Source organism: Podarcis gaigeae, assembly GCF_964106915.1.
Source record: "Podarcis gaigeae genome assembly, chromosome: 8".
Classification (NCBI taxonomy): Eukaryota; Metazoa; Chordata; class Lepidosauria; order Squamata; family Lacertidae; genus Podarcis; species Podarcis gaigeae.
This window is the reverse complement of record NC_139684.1, coordinates 84,748,714-84,769,235: the sequence shown is the minus strand read 5'-3', so window position 1 is coordinate 84,769,235 and position 20,522 is coordinate 84,748,714. Positions and strand designations below refer to the sequence as shown.

The following is a 20,522-nucleotide window of genomic DNA, read 5'->3' as shown; positions in this document are numbered from 1 at the left end:
GCTTTGCTCCTCTAGGCATGCGCGGATCCACACCCTTGGACGTGGCAGCTGCCTCTGTCATCGACAACAACGAGCTGGCTCTGGCCTTGCAAGAACAAGACTTGGAGAAGGTAACAGGCATGGCCAAAAAGTACCAAACAGGGGTGGGTGGTGGGTGCAGAGGGTGGCTAAGGACCAGCTTTGGGTATTACAGCATACTGGCTACAAGAAGACTGCTCCCCTTCCCCAGGTTTGCCCCTCTCCTTTCTCCCACCCCAAAACCATGATATTGCTGCCATCCTGTCCATTTCCCTTAGCTCAGGGATCGCCAGCATCCTTGAGGTCTTCCTCTGCTGCCCACAAAGGCTTTCAACCCTGTCTCCATGAGGTGGCGAGGGTGGTTACCTTTTCTCCTGTGACAATATCATAGAGCTCAAATGGCAAGAGTGGCACTCTTTACCACTTCCTCTTTCCCCTCTACAGTGGTGCCTCGCAAGATGAAAAGAATCCGTTCCGCGATTCTCTTCGTCTAGCGGTTTTTTCGTCTTGCGAAGCAAGCCCATTGACGGCTTAGCGGCTTATCAGCTTAGCGGATAAGCAGATAAGCGGCTTAGCGGCTTAGAAAAAGGGGGGGGGAAGGAAAAAAAAGTCGGAAAAACTCGCAAAACATTTTGTCTTGCGAAGCAAGCCCATAGGGAAATTCGTTTTGCGAAGCGCCTCTGAAACGGAAAACCCTTTCGTCTAGCGGGTTTTTCGTCTTGCGAGGCATTCGTCTTGCGGGGCACGACTGTATTCCTGGGGGGGGGGTTTGGCAAATGCCTGTGGTTGACAAATCAGTGTGAGTACTGTGCCCCCTGCTGTAGAAGGGAGAACTCAGTTGTAGATCATTGCTTTGCATTAAAAAAAACACACCCAAGTTTACTCCTCAGTGAAGCCATTGCTGGTTGGACAGTCCTAGCCTTGATGGGTCGCTGGTCCAACTTGCTCAAAGGCATCTCCACCTTTTAAGTCTCCCTCTTTCTGCTTCTGCACTGTATGTGCTTTTCAACGTGAATGTGAATTCATTTTACCCAGACCACTTGGGAAAGTGAAGCGTGTGTGTTCTTTCTTTCTGTCTCTCAGGGGGATAGGGGAGAGAAGAGATGAGAGTTGGTGGCACCCAAGGCAGTGGTGCAGAAATCCAAATGGGGCCTAAAAATATCGCCGACTTCCCCCTTATCGTTTATTATTTTCATCATTTATTAATTTCTATACTGTACTAAGGGACGTGGGTGGTGCTGTGGGTTAAACCACAGAGCCTAGGACTTGCCGATCAGAAGATCGGCGGTTCGAATCCCCGTGACAGGGTGAGCTCCCATTGCTCGGTCCCTGCTCCTGCCAACCTAGCAGTTCGAAAGCACATCAAAGTGCAAGTAGATAAATAGGTACTGCTCTGGCAGGAAGGTAAACGGCGTTTCCGTGCGCTGCTCTGGTTCTCCAGAAGCGGCTTAGTCATGCTGGCCACATGATCCGGAAGCTGTACACCGGCTCCTTCGGCCAATAAAGTGAGATGAGTGCCGCAACCCCAGAGTCGGCCACAACTGGACCTAATGGTCAGGGGTCCCTTTACCTTTACCTTTACCAATGTACTGCTCTTCATCCGAGAATGACAGGGCGATTTGCAATTAAAAAACACACTCAAAAATTGAATGCCAGAATAACAAGCAAAAACAATACCCCTCTCCAGTTTATACCTGGAAGCTGTACACCAGCTCCTTCGGGAAATAGAGTGAGATGAGTGCCGCAACCCCAGAGTCGGCCACAACTGGACCTAATGGTCAGGGGTCCCTTTTCCTTTACCTTTAATGTACTGCTCTTCATCCGAGAATGACAGGGCGATTTGCAATTAAAAAACACCCAAAAATTGAATGCCAGAATAACAAGCAAAAACAATACCCCTCTCCAGTTTAAAAGGCCATGGATTGTTTAATTAGCCAAAGTCCTGGGAGAAGAAGCACATTTTTGCCTGGTGCCTAAAGATCTTGCAATGAAGGCACCTGGCGAGTCTCCTTGGGGAGAACATTCCACAAGTGGGGAGCCACTGCAGAAAAGGCCCTTTCTTGTGTTGCTGCCCTCTGGACCTTTTGCAGAGGAAGCACACAAAGAACAGGTCCAGAGGAGGGCAACCAAAATGGTCAAAGGCCTGGAAACGATGCCTTATGAGGAACGGCTAAGGGAGCTGGGAATGTTTAGCCTGGAGAAGAGGAGGTTAAGGGGTGATATGATAGCCATGTTCAAATATATAAAAGGATGTCACATAGAGGAGGGAGAAAGGTTGTTTTCTGCTGCTCCAGAGAAGCGGACACGGAGCAATGGATCCAAACTACAAGAAAGAAGATTCCACCTAAACATTAGGAAGAACTTCCTGACAGTGAGAGCTGTTCGCCAGTGGAATTTGCTGCCCAGGAGTGTGGTGGAGTCTCCTTCTTTGGAGGTCTTTAAGCAGAGGCTTGACAACCATATGTCAGGAGTGCTCTGATGGTGTTTCCTGCTTGGCAGGGGGTTGGACTCGATGGCCCTTGTGGTCTCTTCCAACTCTATGATTCTGTGATTCTATGATTCTAAAGGTCTCCTCTTCCGTTCTTCTTGCCTGTTAATTTCATGAATGCAGACCTGTCGCTCATGTGCAGTCACTTATTGTGTGGTTTGTGAGTCTTGTCAGTTAGTTATGAGCGCAGCCTTTTTTTAAGTCCAGGGAAATGAGGGTGAATTATCCCAGTCATGAATCTGGTCCTCCACCATTTTGCTCCATTGGGGTGGATGCCCTGTGGATAAAGGCATGGAAGGACTGAATAATAATTATTATTTATTATTTATACCCCGCCCATCTGGCTGAGTTTCCCCAGCCACTCTGGGCGGCTCCCAATCAAGTGTTAAAAACAATACAGCATTAAATATTAAAAACTTCCCTGAACAGGGCTGCCTTCAGATGTCTTTTGAAGATAGGGTAGCTGCTTATTTCCTTCACATCTGAAGGGAAAGTGTTCCACAGGGTGGGCGCCACTACCAAGAAGGCCCTCTGTCTGGTTCCCTGTAACCTCACTTCTCGCAATGAGGGAACTGCCAGAAGAGCCTCGGCGCTGGATCTCACTGTTCAGGCTGAATGATGGGTGTGGAGACGCTCCTTCAGGTATACAGGACCAAGGCCGTTTAGGGCTTTAAAGGTCAGCACCAACACTTTGAATTGTGCTCGGAAATCGGCTGGGAGCCAATGCAGATTTCTCAGGACTGGTGTTATGTGGTCCCGGCAGCCACTCCCAGTCACCAGTCTAGCTGCCGCATTCTGTATTAATTGCAGTTTCGGGTCACCTTCAAAGGTAGCCCCACGTAGAGCACATTGTAGTAGTCCAAGCGGGAGATAACCAGAGCATGCACCACTCTGGCGAGACAGTCCGCTGGCAGGGAGGGTCTCAGCCTGCGTACCAGATGGAGCTGGTAGACAGCCGCCCTGGATACAGAATTAACCTGGGCCTCCATGGACAGCTGTGAGTCCAAAATGACTCCCAGGATGCGCACCTGGTCCTTCAGGGGCACGGTTACCCCATTCAGGACCAGGGAGCCCCACCCACCCCCTGTCCCCCCAAAACAGTACTTCTATCTTGTCAGGATTCAATCTCAGTCTGTTAGCCGCCATCCATCCTCCAACCGCCTCCGGGCACTAGAGCTTTGTCATCAAGCCTTTCACTCTCCCTTGCTTTTCCAGGTGGTGACGTACCTAGCCGGGGCCGGCCTCCAGAGCTGCCCCATGCTTCTCTCCAAGGGATACCCCGACATTGGCTGGAATCCCTGTGGAGGCGAGCGTTACCTCGACTTCCTGCGCTTCACTGTCTTCGTCAACGGTGAGCTTGGCGGTGGGTGGGCTCTTAACACTGGTGGTTACACAGATAATTCAGGGTCCAGAAGAGCAAGTCCACTCTTCATCACTCACTGACCCAGAGAACACAGTGGGCTGTATTATTTCGCTCGCTCTAGCGGGGGTCTGCCTTCCTTTGCCATCAGTGTCTTCAAAATGGCGGGTTCCCAGAATGGAGGAGTCGCTGCTAAATTTTGATTGTGTTGGTGTTGCACTGGAGCAGCATCTCGCAACCTGGAGTCCCCACCAGATGTTTTAAACTGATGACAGTTGTCCTCCAAAACATCTGGAAGGCACCAGGTTGGCAAAACCTGCACAGGACGGAGGTTGCTGCAGATTTCATTAGGTGGGCCCGGGGTTAATTTTGGGGGGAAACAAGTGATTGACAATAGAGATGAGGCATGTTTATAACGCTTAGAACCCTGGCTAGCCAGTGGGCCACATCAGCCCCAACAGATGTGACAGACCAGCCTTTCTTTCCCCCTCCAATGTCCCTTCCAAGACTTCAACCAGATTCTGAGCTGGCACTGGGCACACCCCACATATTTCTAAACCTTGTGCCACAAACATAAGAAATACAGAGGTACCTCGGGTTACATACGCTTCAGGTTACAGACTCCCCTTACCCAGAAAAAGTACCTCGGGTTAAGAACTTTGCTTCAGGATGAGAACAGAAATCGTGCTCCGGCGGTGCAGTAGCAGCAGGAGGCCCCATTAGCTAAAGTGGTGCTTCAGGTTAAGAACAGTTTCAGGTTAAGAACGGACCTCCGGAACGAATTAAGTACTTAACCCGAGGTACCACTGTATAATCCTTACTTTGTGGAAGCAAGTCAAAGCTGAAATAACGAAGACAGTAGAGTTTCCACCAGGTGCTTCTGTGGCAAAAATATGTAGAACTAGGGGCTGATGCCTGCTTGCTTCGGTTATCAAGCCTACCTGTGCACCAACCCCTTTGCCAACCCCCCTTCCCTTACGACCCCCATTGCTTTACAACTCCCTTCCAGTTTGTCCAAACCTCCCCTCCCAGCTCTCCCCAACTCCCTCCCCTTCATCTCACCTCTCTAGGTGGCAATGCGAATCCCTGCCCCTGTTCATGCAACGTTCTCCCTTCTTCCCCACAGGTGAGAGTGTGGAAGAGAACGCCAACGTGGTGGTTCGCTTGTTGATCCGGCGCCCTGAGTGTTTTGGCCCCGCCCTACGGGGTGAAGGTGGCAATGGGCTGTTGGCCGCCATTGAGGAGGCCATCCAGATCTCACAGGATCCTGCCCGCGACGGGCCAACGGTCAAGAAAGATCGCCGCCGGGAGCTGTGGGTGAAGGGAGGAGCGAGGGCGCTGTGCATGCTGACGGGGAGGGCAGATTCATTGAGTAATTTGGGTGGGCAGGGCATAGACACATTCCAGGGACACAGACCCCATCCTTGAACCAAAGGGTATGCAGCCCAGTTCATAGGAACATAGAAGCAGGCCCTATACTGAATCAGACCATTTTTGCATCTACCGTATTTTTCGCTCCATAAGACGCACCTATAAAGTAACGGGGAATGTGACTGCGTCTTATGGAGTGAATGGCGCTGCGCAGAGAGGTAGAGCTGCGCAGCGCCTGTTCAGCGAAGCGGGAGGAGGAATGGAGACCCTTCTGTTCTTCCTCCCGCTTCGCTGAAGGGGCGCTGCGCAGCTCTCCTTATCTGTGCAGAGCCCCTTAAGCGATGCACCTGTCCTGCGAAGCCGAAGGAGGAACAGAAGGGTCTTCTGTTCCTTCTCCAGGTTCGCTTGAAGGGGCGCTGCGCAGTTCTCCCTTTCTGCGCAGCGCCTCTCCTTCGAAGGAGAGGCACTGTGCAAAGAGGGTGAACTGCGCAGCGCCCCTTCAGCGAGGCACCTGTCCTGGCTTCTGCCTTAGCGTCTTCCGGGCAGGGGGAGCCTTCATCCCACCGAGCTGAAGAGGCTTGGCGCTGTTATCCCAGAAGCCAGAACAGCCACACAGTATCCCAGAAGCCAGATCCCTCTTGCTGTTCTGGCTTCTGGGATTCAAATTTTTCCCCCCTTGTTTTCCTCCCCCCAAAACTAGGTGCGTCTTATCGTCTGGTGCGTCCTATAGAGCGAAAAATACGGTAGCTCAGTACTGCCTACACTGACTGGCAGTGGCAGTTTGGCCTGGGAACATTCCTAACCTACCTGGAAATGCTGGAGATTGAGCATGGGACCTTTTTTTTAAAAAAAAAAATGATATTTTATTAGATTTTAACAAGAAAAAAGTTACAGAACAGTAAACAAAAAAAACCCCAAGCAAAATACAAAAACCAAAATTTGACATAAAAAATAAAAAATAAAAATCCCTCTTTTCAGTTTCTTACCATTCATTTACTTATTATCCTGACTTCCCCTCACCTCCCTTTTTGTATTCCATTTAAAAGTTGGTTCAGCAAATTCATACCCTCTTAATTTACCCTTACTTGTTTATCCTCATATGTTATAACTTAAGATTTTCATCTAATATCAATCCATTCTTGCAAGTTCTTATTTTACCTTATTACTAGAACCGCTTCATTTCATTTCAACATCATTAACATTTAAAAATTTTACAGTTCATTTTACCATTAATTTCTTTAACCTTGTCTTACCTTCAAAACCTTAAAATTTCGAAATTTAAACCATATTTAAATTTGAGCATGGGACCTTATGCATGCATAGTACATGCGCAGCCACTGAACTAAAGGTCTTAGCCTGGAAGTATATACGAAGCAGCCTTATGCCTGGTCCATCTGGCTCTGTGTTGTCTACACCAGTGTTTCCCAACCTTGTGCCTCCAGATGTTTTTGGCCTACAACTCCCATCATCCCTAGCTAGCAAGACCAGTGGTCAGGGATGATGGGAGTTGTAGGCCAAAAACATCTGGAGGCACAAGGTTGGGAAACACTGGTCTACACTGCCTGGCAGTCCTTCTCCAGGACATTCCCAGGGATTGAAGATGCCAGGGACAGTCTGCTTGTAAACAGGTGGCGGCAGCACCACTGAGCTGCACCCCTTTCCAATTTAACAGCTCCTGTTAAACTGGGACGGGCTGGAAAGGATGGTGAAGGCGGAGGCAAAATTGTTCTGTTTCTCCAGCAACAGCAGGAGGAGCAGAGGCTCCCTTGTTGCTCAGCACATTGAGCAGAGGAGCAGCACGTGGCCGTATTCTGCACTCTGCTGACATGGTGACCACTTGTCCGAACTTTCTGGCTGCAACTTCATTTTCACACACACTTAGTGACAAGTATTCATTCCTTTTCCCTACTCTCACGTTTGTTTGTTTGTTTGTTTGTTTGTTTGTTTGTTTAGGGGTAGGGCTTCATTGTTTTAACCCTCCCCCCCATGCTCCCCACCTTCACTGCATGGACAGCTGACTCTCCCTCTTCCCTTTCCCTACTCTCTCTCTTTCTCTCTTTTTCTCTCTCTACCAGATTTGGGGGAGAGGAATCCCACGAAGAGAACCGGGTGCATTTGGGCAACGCAATCATGTCCTTCTATGCCGCCCTCATCGATTTGCTGGGGCGCTGCGCCCCTGAGATGCATGTAAGCAGACCCCTCCACTCCCTTCACTTTCTGCAATGCTAGAGATAGCCCACTTCACCCCCCCCAAAAAAAACCCCACAACATTTCACCTTGCACTGATCCCACCCACCCTCCAGCACAGTCCTCTGCTGTCTCTCAACCCCCCCCCCCATCATCCTTTCTTCCAAAGTGGGCACTGGATCAGGTCCCTAACCAACTGGCTCCTCCTCATGCCTTGCCTCCTTCTATCCAAACAGCTCATCCAGGCCGGAAAAGGCGAAGCCCTCAGAATCAGGGCCATCTTGCGCTCCTTGGTGCCCCTGGAGGATCTGGTCGGGGTCATCAGTCTACCTCTGCAGATCCCATCGTTTGGCAAAGGTATGGTGGCTGGGCGGGACCTCTCCTGGTCCCGAGAACCTTCCAGGCCTTTCCGGAACCTTCCATGTGCACTCCTTCCTCTGCCTGCCTTGCTTTCCCCACCCCAACCGGCTTCCGGAAGCCTGGCTTGCTCTCCTCCACCCGCTAATGGTCTTCTCTTGCCCATGCGTAGATGGCAGCGTTGTCGAGCCCAAGATGTCTGCAAGCTTTGTGCCTGACCACAAGGCACCCATGGTGTTGTTCCTGGACCGGGTCTACGGCATCGACAACCAGGACTTCCTTCTCAGCGTGCTGGAGGTGGGCTTCTTGCCTGACATGAGAGCTGCCGCCTCATTGGACACGGTGAGTGCTGGGATAGAAAGGGATGAATACTATTGGCTGGGAATCACATGAGGGGGAGACTGCTGCTCGGGGGCTTCCCATTGGGGCATCTGGCTGGGCACTATGAAATCAGGATGCTGGACTTTGTTTGTGTTATGTACTGAAGTTCTCACCCTGGGCCAGCAGGGGGATACTGTAGATAGTTATGCAAATAAGGGATCGAAAGTGACGTTCAGTGATTGGATAGTTACAGAAAGTTGTTACTGTTGCGTTGTAGTGGAGCTCTATATAAGCAGGCTGGATGAACCCTTCAGTTCAGTTCTGTTCTGGCCTGTGAATAAACAAGAGCTGTTTGAAGAATCACTGTGTCGTCTGATATGTTCACCCACAACTTAACAGTTTGTTTGTTTGTTTGTTTGAGTGATTATAAATTAATATACTACTTGATTGTCCAAAATCAACAACCTCAAAGAAATCCCAGTGAAAAAACAATGGCAAGAAAAATGTATGAGTTACGCAGAATTGGCAAAGTTGGCACATAAATTTCGTGAGAAGGATAATCATGACTTCAAGGGAAGATTGGGAACTTTTTACAAATTACTTAAAAAAACAAAACAAAATGACTTGGACTCCTTGGCAGGTTTTGAATAAACATCCACAAATTTATTAATAGAATAAATGATAGATAAGGCAATGATATGTACAATTTTTAATATGCGGATAATAATATGTGCAAATAAAGAGAGGGAAGCTGAGGGAAGTCTCAGGTGGGGGGGAGAGGGAGGGATGAGGAGGAACAAAAAGGGGGGAAATAATGTAATTGATTATTTGGATTGATCATTTGTTCTGTTGAAATTGCTTAATAAAAAATATTTTAAAAAAACAAAACAAAAGCAACAACCTCAAAGAGGCTTACGAGAAGAATGAAACAATGGAATTATTAAAAACAACCATGGGAGGAGGGTTGTGGGTTGGCTGGTTGGTTTTGTTAATGCTTTTATTGTATATTTTGTGTTCTTATTTTGTGTTTTCATGCTGTGGACCTCCCTGAAGGGCGGTGGTATACAAACTTAACAAATAAACCAAATGGAACAAAAGGAATTTAAAACATTCAAAAAATGATTGCCACCCATGACAAGATCAAAAACCAGGTTTAAAACGTATGTCAGTATTCCACATGTCTGGGTTGGCTTACCTAAAGAAAATTTTTTTTAGCGAATTTTGTCAAATCCACCACAGATGAAAGCAAATTTAGTACAATTTTGCCAGAAATTGGCTTCCCACACTCCGTTTTCGGTGTGCCCATAATTTCCGTTTGTTTCTGCACTGTTTCCCCAATCATTTCTAATTCACATTTCATTCCCTATATCACAATCATTTCTTTGTTAATTTTAACTTATTATCCCTTAACATCACCTTGACAAATCCTGTACATACAATATTCTAACACTTCCGATATATACAAGTGAGGTGATCAAGTTGTCAGTCTGCAATAAAACAATAATTGCTGTTTATAAATTTCCTTTCCTTCTTTCTGTGTGTATGAAAACCTAATAGTTCACTTTTGCTATATGTTTCCCCTTTACTGCTTAACTGCAGAGTCCACTTTGTCCCAATATCTTCCCCAGCAGGGTTCTTCTCATGCTCTGTGGTCTTCCCTTCTGATGGCCCTGTCATTGAAATTCTACTCAATATTGATCCGGAATAGAACTCCAATGTATAGCTAGCAGAGTAAAAACTTAAACATGTTGCAGGATTCCCAAACAATAGACCAGAGGCAATTATATTTCATCCCGCTCCAAGAACCCTCCTGAATTAATTAGAATAGGAAAGATCTCTACAAATCAGATCTTCTTCTTTTTTTCAGATGATCTTTATTGAATTTTTAGTTACATACTGTACATACACATACATGGTTCTTGCTCTCCTGAGCTGACTTCCCTCCTTCCTTCTTCTGGCTTTTTTGTGTCCTCTTTGACTTTTCGCATTGTCTTAGTCCATTTTCCATAAGATTGCTCTTCTTCATTTTTTCCATTAAATGTCCGTAAACAAATAAATCTTTCTATATACAGTGGTGCCTCGCAAGACGAAATTAATTCGTTCCGCGAATTTTTTCGTCTAGCGAATTTTTCGTCTGGCGAAGCACGAAATCCCATAGGAATGCATTGAAAATCAATTAATGCATTCCTATGGTCAAAAAAAGTCCAAACAAAGCCAAATTTAGTACAACAAGAGTTTATTAAGTGCTCTTTAAAGTCACACATACTGTAAAGAGCATTTCAAAATTCAAACCCAGAATTTTTTTTTTAAAACAGCAGAGTGGATCAATGGTCACAGAAAATCATAAAAACGCAGGAAAAAAACACAAGCTTCCAGATTCTTGCAAACCCCTCCCCAACTGTTCTCCCAGCCACCCAGCACACAGAAATTCAAATCCAGAATTTTTTAAAAAAACAGCAGTGGCCCAATGGTCACAGAAAATCATAAAAATGCAGAAAAAACCCACAAGCTTCCAGATTCTTGCAAACCCCTCCCCAACTGTTCCCCCAGCCACCCAGCACACAGAAATTCAAATCCAGAATTTTTTTAAAAAAACAGCAGAGTGGCCCAATGGTCACAGAAAATCAGAAAAATGCAGAAAAAAACACACAAGCTTCCAGATTCTTGCAAACCCCTCCCCAACCCAAAATCCAAACACCCCAACCCAAAATCCAAAACCCCCCAAAAAAGTTTTAAAAGCTTAACTTACCAAATGGCTGCAAAAGAAGTTTTGGAAAAGCTTCAAAAATCACCAAAGTCTTTAAAAACCTCAAAAAAGGCTACTATGTACACTGCGTTCTATGAGTTGCTCCTCAAAGTCAAGTCGCAACTGTATTAATGGTGTTAAGAAAAAGGAAACAAACTTGCAAGACGTTTTCGTCTTGCGAAGCAAGCCCATAGGGAAGTTCGTCTTGCGAAGCAGCTCAAAAAATGGAAAACCCTTTCGTCTAGCGAGTTTTCCGTCTTGCGAGGCATTCGTCTTGCGGGGCACCACTGTATACAAATTTTTGCTGTCTGTCTATATTCATTTACAAATATTGTTCAATAATAATCCTAATATACATTTTTAATTCATTTTGATATTATTATCCAGTAAATTTCTTGTATTTTCCTATTATGAGATATTATTATAATTCTACTGGTTTCCCTATTTCGCATCATCTTCTCTATATATAACATACATTTTTCCCATTCTTTTTGATATGTTTCATCCCCCTGATGTCAAATTTTTGCTGTTAATTTGGCTATTTCTGCATACTCCATAACCTCGTACTGCCATTCTTCTATTGTAGGCATTTTTTGCTGTTTCCATACCTGAGCCAGCAATAACCTCGCTGCCGTTGTTGTCTATAAGAACAGTTTCTGGTCATTCTTGTCAATGTCTTCTCCCACCATTCCTAACAGGAATGACTCTTGTTTTTTCAAAAACGTATACCGTATCTTTTGCTCTATAAGACGCACCAGACCATAAGACGCACTTAGTTTTTGGAGAAGGAAAACAAGAAAAAAAAATATTCTGAATCTCAGAAGCAGCAATCCCTCTTGCTGTTCTGGCTTCTGGGATAGCTGCACAGCCTGCATTCGCTCCATAAGACGCACACACATTTCCCCTTACTTTTTAGGAAGGAAAAGGTGAGTCTTATAGAGCAAAAAATACGGTACTTAAAAATCTTCTTTATATATAACGAAACCAGATCAATATTTTCTGCACTAAGAAATGCAAACTGACAGGCCCTTCTCCTCTCCCACGCTTCTGACCTTTTCCCTTCTCCCACTGCAGGCTGCCTTCAGCACCACAGAGATGGCGCTGGCCATGAATCGCTACCTGTGCCTGGCAGTGCTGCCCCTCATCACCAAGTGTGCCCCCCTTTTCGCCGGCACCGAGCACCGGGCCATCATGGTGGACTCCATGCTGCACACCATCTACCGGCTGTCACGGGGTCGCTCCCTCACCAAAGCGCAGCGTGATGTCATTGAAGAGTGCCTCATGGCGCTGTGCAGGTATTGAGGAGGGGCCCTAATTTCAGGATAGACCTTTTACGCCCTGGGTTACCAGAAGCACTGCCTTCACGTCCTTCGGGGTCCTTCTTGAATGCCCGTCCTTAAGATCAGTTAGGTAAGGTAAAGGTAAAGGGACCCCTGACCATTAGGTCCAGTCGTGAACGACTCTGGGGTTGCGGCGCTCATCTCGCTTTATTGGCCGAGGGAGCCGGCGTACAGCTTCCGGGTCCTGTGGCCAGCATGACTAAGCCGCTTCTCGTGAACCAGAGCAGCGCACGGAAACGCCGCTTACCTTCCCACCAGAGTGGTACCTATTTATCTACTTGCACTTTGACGTGCTTTCAAACTGCTAGGTTGGCAGGAGCAGGGACTGAGTAACAGGAGCTCACCCCGTCGCGGGGATTCGAATCGCCAACCTTCTGATTGGCAAGTCCTAGGCTCTGTGGTTTAACCCACAGCGCTACCCGCGTCCCAAGATAAGTTGGGTAGGTGAATGCAAATGATGACGGGGACTTCTCAGGGTGGCCCCAAAACTATGGAGCACCATTCCAACAGGTGAACAACTTGCCTCTTCAACTCTGGAAGTTGGGCAGACCTTGAATTCCTTCTTCATCATGGCTGCTTCTGGTATTAATCTGCACTCATGTGTGCTGTTCTCCCACGACCCTGGGGTTAGACTCCCCTTCTTCGGGGAATGAGACTGGGAATTCAGATTGGGAGGAGGAATTCAGAGGAGGAAGCATTTGCACAAGAGGAGCTCACAGAGCTAGTGTAGTGTAGTGGTTAAGAGCGGTGGACTCGTAATCTGGGGAACCGGGTTCGCGTCTCCGCTCCTCCACCTGCAGCTGCTGGGTGACCTTGGGCCAGTCACACTTCTCTGAAGTCTCTCAGCCCCACTCACCTCACAGAGTGTTTGTTGTGGGGGAGGAAGGGAAAGGAGATTGTTAGCTGCTTTGAGACTCCTTTGGGTAGTGATAAAGCGGGATATCAAATCCAAACTCTTCTTCTTCGGCCCATTGCATTACACCAATGCAACCTGAGTCTTCCTTGTTGCACTGGAGTAAACGACGGCTGGAGAAAGCTGTGCCCCTTTAAAAAAGAGAGACAGAAAATTGGGGGGGGGGTGAGACAGAGCTATAAAGCTTGGTCTGAGAGTGACTGTTGTTGAAGCAACATCTAAGCTCCGCTCTCACTCATTTTTCAAGGTGAGCCCTGTATGGAGCTGTCCAGGGTACTTTTGTCCTGATTTGCCTCTGCCGAAGCCAACGCTCACATTAGGACCTGTAGTGACTATTTCTCTCTCTCCTTCGCATGCTATAGTTCTGTCTCTTCGTCTCTATATATGCTCTAACTGCATCTGGATCTATATGGCCTTTGTATCTATCTGGCTAGCCACAGTCGATGTTCCTTCTGAGGAAGCTTGGTCCCTCCACACAAATACACTTAAGAGGTTGACCAGGTGTCGGAACCATCATTCCTATAAGCTGCCCTACCTCTGCTCCTTAATATTTTTGGTCCCCCAAACACGGAATTTCATTGCGGGCTACTTTTCCAGGTATATCAGGCCCTCCATGCTTCAGCATCTCCTGCGCCGTCTGGTATTTGATGTGCCCATCCTCAATGAGTTTGCAAAGATGTCTCTGAAGGTGAGCAGTGTTGGTGTTGACCTTTAAAGCCCTAAACGGCCTCGGTCCTGTATACCTGAAGGAGCGTCTCCACCCCCATCATTCTGCCCGGACGCTGAGGTCCAGCACCGAGGGCCTTCTGGCGGTTCCCTCATTGCGAGTAGCAAAGCTACAGGGAACCAGGCAGAGGGCCATCTCAGTGGTGGCACCCACCCTGTGGAACGCCCTCCCACCAGATAAACAACTACCTGGCATTCAGAAGACATCTTAAGGCAGCCCTGTTAAGGGAAGTTTTTAATGTGTGACATCTTAGTGTATTTTTGGTCTTTGTGGAAGCCGCTCAGAGTGGCTGGGGAAACCAGATAGATGGGCAGGGTACAAATAATAAATTATTATTATTATTATTATTATTATTATTATTATTATAGCAGTGCATGTGGGGAGTTGGGGATGTTGTCATATGGAACACACCAGGCTGTCTGCAGCAGCTTTTGCCAACCTGGTGCCCTCCAGGTGTTTTGGACTACAACTCCCATCAGCCCCAGCTACCCTGGCTGCGCTGGTTTGAACCAATGGGACTTGGAGTCTAAAACTTTGGGAGGGCACCAGGTTGGCAAAGGCTGGTTTGGAGGATGAAGGAAATTGTGTTCTTGACGGGAAGCTGACTCCTTTTCTCCACCCTGCCCAGCTCCTGACCAATCATTACGAGCGTTGCTGGAAGTACTACTGCCTTCCCACTGGCTGGGCCAACTATGGCGTCACTTCTGAGGAGGAGCTTCACCTGACCCGGAAGCTCTTCTGGGGCATTTTTGAGTCTCTGTCCCACAAGGTAAGCAGTTGTACCTTTGATCTTAAGTAGGATCCATTGGGTCGGCCTGGGAATACGGTGATGCGTGAAGTGTTTTGCAGTAAAATAAGACACAATATAAAATGCAGAAAATTACACACCACACCAAACAAAGCCATTCCTGTGATGGTACGATGATTATTATTATTATTTATTTTTTTTAAAGAAATTTTTATTAAGAGGTTTTTTTTAATAACAATAGAGAAGAAAAACAGCACAGCAAAAAGCAAACAGAAAAAGAAAAACAAACATAAATTTTCGCATCGTGTAATAACCAACTTTTCTTCATTTTTGGACTTCCTCACGTCTCTCGCTCCTACTTTCCAAATTTATAAAACTTTAACCAGCAATTTATCACCTTATTTTAGTTCATATTGTACACTTTTCCAATATTTTGTCCCTAACTTTGAATATTTTTATCTAGGTCTTAAATATCTAATCTTACCATAATATTTATTCAAAATTTATTTTTCTCATAAAATTCGCTCATTTTCACAGTCTTTTCACCAAATTTTATGGTGCCCTGTTATTTTCGGTACGATGATTATTAAAGGTAATGCGGGTGGCACTGTGGTCTAAATCTCTGAGCCTCTTGGGCTTACCGATCAGAAGGTCAGTGGTTCGAATCCATGCAACGGTGGTGAGCTCCCATTGCTCTGTCCCAGCTCCTGCCTACCTAACAGTTCAAAAGCACGCCAGTGCAAGTAGATAAGTAGGTACCACTCTGGTGGGAAGGTAAACGGTGTTTCTGTGCACTCTGGTTTCCGACACCGTGTTCCGTTGCACCAAAAGCAGTTTAGTCCTGCTGGCCACATGGAAAGCTGTCTGCGGACAACCTGCCAGCTCCCTTGGCCTGAAAGCAAGATGAGCGCTGCAACCCCATAGTCGCCTTTGACTGGACTTAACCGTCCAGGGGTCCTTTACCTTTTTTACCTTACGATGATTATTCCATAAAATGACAGAGGGAGCCTGGTCCCAAGCTGTATAAGGCCTTATGTACCAATAATAACATATTTAAAGTGTCTTCCCATGCCCTACTATGTGACCAGCCTTCAGGCTGACTGGCTCAAGCATTTAGCCTTCTTGACTTGGCCTCTGACCTTTGGCTTCCAGCTGATCTGTCTCCCTCTTTCCTGGCTGCCCATGGCTATGAGTGTCTGTCAGCAGAGGTTACTGCCATGGGCAACTCAGCTGGGAGGGTGGGGAATGGCCAAGAATGTGGGTCTTCTTCTTTTCTGTCTGCCACTTCACCCTACCGCTGCTTCTCTCTTTCACGGTGCCCAGAAATTTGACCCTGACCTGTACAAGCTTGCCATGCCCTGCCTGTGTGCCATTGCGGGGGCTCTCCCCCCTGACTACGTGGATGCCAGCTACTCATCCAAGACAGAGAAGAAGGCGTCTGTGGATGCTGAGGGCAACTTCGACCCCAAGCCTGTGGAGACCCTCAAGTGAGTGATGTTTAAGTAATAATAATAATTTATTATTTATACTCCATCCATCTGGCTGGGTTTCTCCAGCCACTCTGGGTGGCTTCCAACAGAATATTAAAATACAATAATCTATTAAACATTAAAAGCTTCCCTAAACAGGGCTGCCTTCAGATGTCTTCTAAAAGTCTGGTAGTTTTTCTTCTCTTTGACATCTGGTGGGAGGGTGTTCCACAGGGTGGGTGCCACCAGCGAGAAGGCCCTCTGCCTGGTTCCCTGTAACTTGGCTTCTCGCAGTGAGGGAACCGCCAGAAGGCCCTTGACACTGGACCTCAGCATCCGCGCAGAACGATGGGGGTGGAGACTCTCCTTCTCAGCACAGAAGGACGCATGTGGCGTAGTGGTTAGGATGCTGATTCAAATCCCCGTTTGGCCGTGAAGCTCACGCTAGTCATCATCTCTCAGGCCTAACCTACCTCACAGGGCTGTTGTGAGGAGCAAAACGGGGAGGACGTGTATACCACTTGTAGCTCCTTGAAGGAAAGGCAGGAGATCTGTGGCGTAATGAAGATAAACGTAAATGTTAGCAGGCCTGCTGAGGTAATGCCAGTGCAGGGATAGACAATTAACTTTTAGGGAAAGATTGAAAGAGGGGAAGAGGGATTTAGCCTTTCTGTCAGGAGCTCGTCCTACACTCGAGTAGGATTCTGGCAGAGACACATGCCCGACTGGCATGTTCTCTCCCTCCTGGTCGATCGTTCGGGAGCTTCAAAAGCTTTCTTCAGCCCGAACATCACAGCGACCGATGCCAACAGAAACCAGCAAACTTGGGGATCCACAGAGTCTGCACAGTTTGCGTGACAGACCTCAGCATTTTGGCTAATCTACTTTATTTACATATAAACACGCACGGAGCACTGCAACATGGCTCCCTCTCTCTCTGGCATCAGACAGCAAAGAGAAAAAGAACAAAGGACAATAGTCCCACTTCATGGAACACAGTAACACAAACATCCTGTCTCCGTCACTTCCCACTTTGTGGAGTCAAAACATACACTGTCATGTGAAAGACAACAATCCCATGACTGCAATCATGGAACAGGAATTCTAACACTTTCTGCTCCCTGCTAAAAACGCCCTCTAACTCTTTCAGTATTTCCTTCCTCCCCTGGATTTATTCCAGGCTGCAGAATCCAGCGCTGAGAGTGGGCGGGAATGATTAAACATTGCAGGGCCGGGTATGGGCACTGCTCCTGCCTGTCGCTTCTCCCTCGCATCTGATGAAAACGTTCTTTCTTGCAGCGTCATCATTCCTGAGAGGCTGGACTCTTTCATCAACAAGTATGCTGAGTATACCCATGAGAAGTGGGCCTTTGACAAGGTAAGGAGCCTCCAAGTGACCCCCCCACACACACACACATACCTTCCAAGCTCCAGGAAGATGAGGCTCTCTGCCTCACTCTGCTTGGAAAGAAATGGATATGACGCCATTTGAACTCCCACTTGCAGATTCAGAATAACTGGTCGTTTGGCGAGGTGGTCGACGAAGAGGCTAAGACGAACCCCATGCTGCGCCCTTATAAAACGTTCTCGGAAAAGGTAAATATACCTGTAGAAGCCAGGTAGAACCATTTGACTCCCGAGTCCAGTTGCAAGCTAAAGGCAAATGTCGCAGAATTCTGACGCTTGACAGACCAACTGAATCTGAAATTTAGAATTTCAGACTAAAAGAAAATGCATCTTAAAAATAGGATGTTGGCACTGTCCATCAGACTAAACCTTCTTGGGGGGAATAGCATTTTAAAGCAGAAATAATTATTCAGGTAGCAGATGAAGATTTTGTAACCTTTAAATGTCAGGAATCCAGCTGGTTACAAGATTAGGAATGTTATAACACTTTCAAACGAAGAGATGAAAATTGGATTTCTTGCTTGCAGATACATATTTTTATTAAAGATTTTATTGGTTTACGAAAGTATGTGCAATGTCTTTTTTTCAAGTTACATTTTTTACAGATCACTTTCATTTGTTGAGACGTTAGTGTTACATTAGGAAGAAAGGAGGGAAAGAGGTGGAGGGGGGAATGGTGAGTGGGGGTGTAGATTTGACTAAAAATATTCAGTTGGTTATCAATCACCTTGCCAAAAAGCTCTCCTCTTATGTGGCCAGATATGAGGACCATAATAGTCTTCTCAGGATGTAATGGGGCCAGTGGCGTAGCATGGGTTGTCAGCACCCGGGGCAAGGCAAGTAATTTGCACCCCCTAACCCGTGGATTTGCACCCCCTAACCCTAACCCCCAGATGTTGCGCCCAGTGCGGCCAGCCCCCCCCCCTGCACTCCCCACGCTACGCCACTGAATGGGGCACCAAAGCGTACCGTATTTACCAAAGCGTACCGTCTAATGCGCCATCAAATCTAACATACACCTTAATTTTCTCAACCTAATTTGGCCAAAAAAAGGTGAGCATTAGATTTGAGTAAATGTGGTAATTCTTCGCCATAGTCCTTTCTCTCCTTCTCTGTCCAAAATTTAACATCACGTTTCCCTTTCTGTAGGATAAGGAAATTTACCGCTGGCCCATCAAGGAGTCTCTGAAGGCCATGATCGCTTGGGAGTGGACTGTTGAGAAGGCCCGGGAGGGCGAAGAGGAGAAGACCGAGAAGAAAAAGACCCGCAAGATCTCACAAACAACCCAGGTTTGTTCCGAGGTGTCTTAGGAGGAGAAAGAACATCTGGGGGTTGGAACTAAGGGGAAATACTACATGTTTCTTGCCCTAAATGCTTTTTTTTTTTAATGAAAAGCCCCTTGGGAGGCCACAATTTTGAGAGGGTTGTGTGGGTTCTTAACCAACCCTTTCCTATTTCCTTCTTCTGTCACGGTCCGGTTCATTGGCGATCAAAGTCCCTGCTAGGGACGTTGGGACCGGGGGCAAGATGGCGGGGTGGGAGTAGGAACGGGAGCTCAGAAGCCAGGAGTCAGGAAGCCAAGAGTCCGAGGGTCAGAGAGCCGGGAGTCAAGAAGCCAAAGGTCTGAGGGTCCGAAAGCAAGGAGTCACAAAGTCAGGGGTCCGAGGATCAAGAAGCAAGGAGTCAAGGAACCAAATGCAGCAAGGCAGGGAACGTGTTGCTGTGGCAAAGAGCCGAAGGCAAAATGCTGACCTTATATCCCTTCCCGATATAATTTCTGACTTTTTCTGTGTGTAGATCCACCCACACTTTGAAAAGTTGCAATTTAGGGAGTATAGCTCAGACTTCCTCAACCTGTTTAGGGAAGCTTTTAATGTTTGATGTACTACAGTATTTTAATGTTTTTTGGTAGCCGCCCAGAGTGGCTGGGGAAGCCCAGCCAGATGGGCGGGGTATAAATAAATTATTATTATTATTATTATTATTATTATTATTATTATTATTATTATATCCTCGGGCCCTCCAGATGATAGATAGATAAACTTCATTCGGATCAGCCAACGGCCATAGCAACATAAAACAAGCAATATATACAATTAAAAAGACAACAATGGGTAAAAAGGGCAATCAAATGACCAAGATTATCGTTCAGATAGTGGCCCTTAATCTCACTGCACCCTGGATAAACCTAGCAACCTTTGCTGCTGTCTGATCATTTTGATCTGATAAAAGAAAGAACAATGTGGCCGCAGATGGGCGGCCTGGGATGGTAAGTAAGAGTGGGGTGGTGATCTCATTCCTCAGATCTTTATAAAGGGGACAGGAGAACATGAGCCACTGTTTCCAGATTTGATGGACCAGTTGTCTAAGGCATTCATGCGGGAGAGGGACATCTAGAAAATTTGACCTAGCGCAAGAGAAAGGAGTCAGGGATGGTGGTGTGGGGGAGGCAATGGCGCCCAGTGAGCGGTCTTTGTTCTTATGTGTCCCCCTTAGACCTATGACCCCAGCCATGGCTACAACCCTCAGCCCATTGATCTGTCTGGAGTGACCCTTTCCAGGGAACTTCAGGTGAGTGAGCACAAAGCAGAGCGGGAAAATTCCTCGGTCATTGTAACTTACCCAAATATATAATTTCTGCCACTTTGGACCACGTCTTCTCCTTTCCCCAACACTGGTCTCTCTCCACAGGCCATGGCAGAGCAGCTGGCTGAGAACTACCACAACACCTGGGGGCGCAAAAAGAAGCTGGAACTGGAAGCCAAAGGTGAGCCTCTCCATCATCTTCTTTCTGCCTTTCCTTTTATCGGGGGCTGTTGTTCTCTCCCCTTTCCCCCCTCCCAGCAGGCTTCATGCTTCCTCTTTCTCTCTTTCCTCCCCCCTCAAGGGGGTGGCACCCATCCCCTGCTGGTGCCTTATGATACGCTGACGGCCAAGGAGAAGGCCCGAGACCGAGAAAAGGCCCAGGAGTTGCTCAAATTCCTCCAGCTTAATGGCTACGCGGTGACAAGGTGAGCCTGAAAGGAGACGGGGTGGGGTGGGTGGTGGTGGGTGGGTGTGCAAGCTCGC

At 47.1% G+C, this 20,522-nt stretch overlaps 1 protein-coding gene across 12 annotated transcripts in view; it reads left to right on the top strand.

Annotated features, from left to right (window-relative positions):
* The window catches only part of RYR1 (ryanodine receptor 1), a 224,394-nt gene that overhangs the window by 116,337 nt on the left and 87,535 nt on the right, over positions 1-20,522 (top strand). For all 12 annotated transcript variants that reach the window (XM_083753557.1, XM_083753554.1, XM_083753553.1 and 9 more), the window contains exons 42-57: positions 16-110; positions 3,722-3,857; positions 4,993-5,179; positions 7,313-7,424; positions 7,661-7,781; positions 7,954-8,123; positions 11,923-12,143; positions 13,699-13,789; positions 14,457-14,597; positions 15,900-16,063; positions 17,345-17,423; positions 17,552-17,641; positions 18,602-18,742; positions 19,950-20,024; positions 20,145-20,220; positions 20,341-20,464. In XM_083753557.1, coding sequence (XP_083609683.1) covers positions 16-110; positions 3,722-3,857; positions 4,993-5,179; positions 7,313-7,424; positions 7,661-7,781; positions 7,954-8,123; positions 11,923-12,143; positions 13,699-13,789; positions 14,457-14,597; positions 15,900-16,063; positions 17,345-17,423; positions 17,552-17,641; positions 18,602-18,742; positions 19,950-20,024; positions 20,145-20,220; positions 20,341-20,464 — 2,023 coding nt within the window. The remainder of the gene's footprint in view (positions 1-15; positions 111-3,721; positions 3,858-4,992; positions 5,180-7,312; positions 7,425-7,660; positions 7,782-7,953; positions 8,124-11,922; positions 12,144-13,698; positions 13,790-14,456; positions 14,598-15,899; positions 16,064-17,344; positions 17,424-17,551; positions 17,642-18,601; positions 18,743-19,949; positions 20,025-20,144; positions 20,221-20,340; positions 20,465-20,522) is intronic.